The 5,757-nt window shown below is 34.5% G+C and overlaps 1 protein-coding gene across 1 annotated transcript; it reads right to left on the minus strand.

Moving 5' to 3' along the window:
• Positions 1-1,917: 1,917 nt before the first annotated feature.
• Positions 1,918-2,256, minus strand: LOC127811760 (non-specific lipid-transfer protein-like). The gene has a single exon (XM_052351929.1). The coding sequence runs from the start codon at positions 2,254-2,256 to the stop codon at positions 1,918-1,920; it is 339 nt and encodes a 112-aa protein (XP_052207889.1).
• Between the last annotated feature and the right edge of the window lie 3,501 nt (positions 2,257-5,757).

Consider the following 5,757-nt stretch of genomic DNA (forward strand, 5'->3'; position numbering starts at 1 on the left):
ATTTAAGAAATTAATTAATTATTATCTAGAAGTCATGAATTCAAATCTTATTAACATTGTTAACTTTTATTTTATAAGCAAGGCACATAAAGGGGTATGATAATGGTGCTAATTAATCATCTTCGATCTTGAGCGCTTTGCAGAGACTGGATACAACTGATCTTCTTCATCAATGCCAGCCGGAGTAACGGCGAAGTCACGAAGATCATCATCTTGCACAAACATATGGCAGAAGAGTTTGATACAGATACATTAATATACTTGATAGGGAAAAGGGATGCATGGCGGCGGCGGCAGGAGGCTCATGCTGCTGCTGCTGCTGCTGATGATGATTGTTGAGGCTCTGTGGCACCGTCGTCCATGGGTTATTCGACTTATGGCCAAAGCTTATGCCCACTTCGTCCTCTAGGCTTTGCAGATTTTGCACCCATTCCAAGTCTTCCAATCTCCCTAATTCATCACCATAGATCTTAAATTTTGTTACCCAAAGTTTAATTCTCTTAATCATGATAAGATTAATGAAACTGTGCCACAACAACTGGTGTTTCGAATGCTATTCCATGTTTTAAAGTTGGTTAATGGTTCTTAATTCGGATAAAGCTTAGTTTGTTTTGTTGTTGTTAAGGAAAGTGTCAACAGTGTACGAGAATTTTTTGTTTTTTTTTTTAAGGATTAGGAAGGCATCGACACAATATTTTCTAAGTTTTTTGTGAAGAGATGTTTTCACTACTTGAATTGGCCGTACTTCACGTGTAAGTGAGTCCACATATCCTACACTCAAGATTTGTCTAGATATAGCCCCTAGTAAGTAGATCAATTGATAAAATAAGAATATATTGAGGTATTGCTTTTTAAGTTCTCAAGTTTCATGTTCGAGCTATAATCAAGAAATAGTTCAGCAGGCAAAGAATAATCCTGAAAAATGAAAAAAATGCTTGCCGTCCTCACGTTTGCAGTTGTGTTAGGGGTTGAAACCTGTTTGCTGGATTCTTTAATTTACCTTTCCTGCTAAAATCGTGGGACCGAACAGCGAGGGCGCTCGTGATTGTGCATTAACCAAAAAAAAGATTTACCTATATATATATATATATCAATATGATAAAATGGTATTATTGTTATACTCATTATAAAAAGAAAATATTTAGAGACAAAAAAAAATATCTCTAAACATAAAAAATTCCGTCTCTAAATGATTAGAGGCGAAATTTCATTCGTCTCAAAAGGGCCTTCGCTAACACTTTAAAAATGGAAATTAAATTTCATCTCTACTTAGAGATGAAAAATATTTTGTGTCTAACGAAGCTTCATCCATTTTTAAGTCTCTTTTATAATTGATTTCAAATTCCTTCATAATTTTACACTAGAGACGAAATTCTATCCGTCTTTAAATATTTTTGAATTTAGAGACGGATATTTTTTCATCTTTGAAGATCGTTTGGTATTGAAGAAGGAAATTTATTTAGTATATGAATTAGATTGAGACACATTTTTTCTCTAGAGACTATTGCTTGTAGAAATAGAAAAAGTTCTCTCTAAAGGCCAGAATTTCTGGACAGGTTCCAAAAGATGCCCAAATTTCATCAATTTAAAACGTGTTAACAAAATAATATCTGCAATTCTAACAACAATCACACCAAACCAATAATCCACTGAGATATAGCTTTTAAAAATATAACAAAGAAAGGATTAATTTGCTTTTTGAAGAACTTTAAAATTATTCCAAAACCAATCGAAAAACACCACTTGCTTTTTGTAGGACATATAAATTAAATTGCCCCAAATTGCCACAACCAATCAGAGCCTTCAGCTCCAAACATCTGCCTCAAACTTTAGCCAACCCTAGAAATCAAACAATTAAGGGATTGTGTTAGATGCACTAATTTCTATATATAAGAGAGAGAGAGAGAGAGAGAGAGATTACTTGCTGCAATCCGTGGCAGGACCAATGGTGAAATTGGTAGTAAGGCTGCAGAGTTTGGGAAGCTGATTGGCTTTCTGGTAGTTGATAGGGAAGGACCGAGCAACCTGTACAAGGCACTCGCACAAGGCCTTCTTTTCCGTCGGCGAACTGGCGGCGATCTTGTCCAACTCTTGAGCGCCGGAGCAGCACTCGGCGCTTGGGCCGCCGCTGGCTGCGCCAAGCAAGAAAGGCTCACATGGTAATAGTTTCTGTACAACATTGTGGCAGTCAATCGCATCGGTTGCCGCGGCTGGATTAACTGTAACCATAGCTAACACCACCACACTCGTCGCCATCCTCAGCCAACAACCCATCTTCTATATCCCTCCTTCCTTTGCCCCAGAGAGCGAGATCGAGCGAGTGAGAGAGATGAAATGGCGATGGATGACAGCTGAATGGTAGTGACCCTATTTATATTGGGTGGTCGTCTTCTATTGGTAAGGATAAAGGTTACATTTTTATGGTAATTGGTTACATCAAAGTGCATTGTATTAGAAACGGTCATCACAATGTTCATGCATGATCGATGAACTTTTTTAATTGAATAATTAGAGAATAGTGTCCACAAGTTCCTCCCATAACGAAGAAAGCAAATATAAAAAGGAAACCTTTTGATTGCATTCATTGATTTAATATTTAATTAGCAACACAAATTTTTAGAATTTTCAACTTGCACTACAAATTAAAAATAAATTCCCGCTAATTTCTATTTTTTGAAAAGTTTTTAAAATTTTCGAGTTGTAACGTGTGACGCCCCCGGTCCCATCTTCGGAGTGTCACCATAATTCACAGTTACAACCATAGTCACTGGACGAATTTGAAGGTCGGCTAATGCCGCCAACATGTTTGGCCGTCTTGGGTGAGATCTAGGTTTTATTGCCTTCGCACATCGAGAATTCAAGTCCCAAAAGAAACAGAGGTAGTGGAAGACACTTAAAACCCAATCGAGCAACACACTTGGAATCTCATATATGTTTCAAAGGCATGATGAGATCATGGGAGCAAAACTTACATAAACCCATTATTTTTCAACAAATAAACAAAATTTCAGTCTTATGCGCATAACTCATTCACCTCATACAAACTTATTATACACCAAAATACAACTGTATAACTCATATCCCAAATGACGAAATAAAGTATGTGAAACCTCAACCACTGGCCGCTAGGCTGTTCGAAACAAAATACCATCACGGTCATTTATCAGCGTCTAATAGCGATGCATCCACTACCAATGCCTTCCTTGCTAAGTCTCAGGTTATCTGTAAGGTTAGCTATGAGAGGGTGAATCCTAAGACTTGTAAAAGACAATATGCAAAATAGAAAATCATAGCTCAAGACAATCACATAAATACATAAAATGAATTATGCATGTAGGTCCGTCCACCTCATCCCTCTCAGACTCTTAATAGCCCCAAATGATATTTCCCAAACCCTAACACGAGTTCTGTTAGTTCCAAATCTACAATCTTATGCCTAGGCACTCCCCTATCATATGCAAGCCATGATAATGCAATTTGCACAAAGAACATATTAAAAATAAATTCTCGCTAATTTATATTTCTTGAAAAGTTTTTAGAATTTTTGAGTTGTTAGGTGTAACGCCCCCGGTTCCACTTTCGGGGTGCCACTGTAACCCACGATTACAATCACGGCCACTAGCCGAATTTGAAGGTCGGTTATGCTACCAACAAGTTTGATCAGTGCCCTGAGTAGAATCCAAGTTTCACTGTATTCGCTCGTTGGGAACTCGAGTTCCCAAAGAAACAGAGACAACGGAAGGCACTTGAAACCCAGTTGGACAACACGCTTGGAATCTCAAAGCTATTTTAGAGGCACGATAAGATCATAGGAACAAAACTTACATAAACCCATTATTTTCCCGCAAATAAACAAAATTCCAATCTTATGCACAGAATTTGTTCACCTTATACAAACTTATTACACACCAAAATACAACAATATAACTCATGTCCCAAATAACAAAAATAAACAATTATACGGAACCTCAACCACTGGAAACTAGGTTGCTCGAAACAAGATACCATCACGATCCTTTATCAGCGTCCAATGGCGATGCATCCACCACCATCGCCTTTCCCTTGCTATGTCTTGGGCTATTTGTAAGGTTAGCTATGAGAGAGTGAGTTCTAAGACTTAGTAAAGACAATATGTAAAATAACAAATCATAGCTTATAACAATCATAAAAAAATATAGAATGAATCATGTATATAGGCCCATCAACCTCATCCTTCTTGGACTCTTCGATGGGCTCAAATGATTTTCCCCAAGCCCTAACACGAGCTCTATTAATTCCAAATTCATAACCTCATGCCTAGGCACTCCTCTGTCATCGTATGCAAATCATGATAATGCAATTTATATAAAAAAACATATTAACCTTTATTGAAATAGTGTCTACAACTTTTCTTATAAGATTTCTCTAAACTGTTAAAATTACCAACACCACGTCTTGAATGTCTTCGAACATAACAATGCAAAATAATTATTTAAATAGGAACCACTAAAACCAATTTCATCTGATTTTAAACATATTGCTCTATGCTTTCTCCCTTCTACGTTCTACGCTAGCTCACTGGCCTCTTTCCTTTAATTTCTCCCCGTCTTCCCCATATTTATACACTTAATAACGCATCTTAGTTTCTGGGACCAATATAGTTAAAAGCATAACAATTAATACAGTAGAAAACACGTTTATGCTAAAACAGTAAGGGCGCGTTTGATAGTCCAAATTTTTTAAGAAAAATATAGTTTTTTCACCCATTTTCTAACTTTTGTATTGTTTGATAGCATTTTTTTTCTAAGGAATTCATTTTCCTATTAATGGTCACGAAGCCATTTTCCTTCAAATCAAGGAAATCAAATTCCTTGGGGGGCAGAGGAAATGGAATTTTCGAATTGAAAAATGGAGGTGGGCGGCGCGGGGGGAGGGGTGTTATTTAATAAATATAAATATGTGTATAAAAAGTGAATATATCAAAAATTTAATAATTAATAAATATAAATATATTGGGATGGTTATTTAATAAATATAAATATATGTACAAAAAGTGAATATGTCAAAAATTATATATAAATTATTTCTTTAGAAAACAAAAAAAATTAATTTTGTAGTTTTATTTTTTGAGAAAATAATTTAATTAATTTAAAATATGTTATTATTTTAATTTTTCTATACAAGATTTAATATTTTTTAATACATTTTCACCATTGAATTTCATGGAAAACAATCAAACACTCTTAAATTTTCTGTGAAAAAATATGTATGGTACAAACATTTAAAGATTATTTCTATGAAATTCATTTTCTAAGGAGGTGGGATGGTTTTTGTTTTCTAGACAATATTATAAATAGATATTATATATATATTTATACAAAACTTAAAAAAAAAAGTTTTGGCTAAATTAGTTGCTGCATTTAAAAAAATATACTGTAATTTTAAGAAATTAAAAAATTAAACTATTTGAAATTTTTTAATTTGTTATTTGAACACCTACGTTGTCAATTTTCTATTTCCTTTTTGAAAACTTTTTCCCAATTGAAATATTAAAGGTAATTAATTATGATACGACATCTTCGTGCTAATATATATGATACGATATCTCGCCATGTGCGCATGCATGCCATCCAATGAATTCAATCTTTATTCTTAATTTTATCAACAACGTACCATTGATGGTTCAAATTGAATGTGATCAGAAAAGTTATTGCAGAACATGTAGAAGAAGAAGAAGAAGAAGACATATATATATATATATATATATATATATATGGG

The sequence above is a fragment of the Diospyros lotus genome, chromosome 10 (assembly GCF_014633365.1).
Source record: "Diospyros lotus cultivar Yz01 chromosome 10, ASM1463336v1, whole genome shotgun sequence".
NCBI lineage: Eukaryota > Viridiplantae > Streptophyta > Magnoliopsida > Ericales > Ebenaceae > Diospyros > Diospyros lotus.

Bases quoted from the DNA above. Each gene is read 5' to 3' on its own strand.
- LOC127811760 (XM_052351929.1), bottom strand. From the start codon at position 2,256: ATGGCGACGAGTGTGGTGGTGTTAGCTATGGTTACAGTTAATCCAGCC.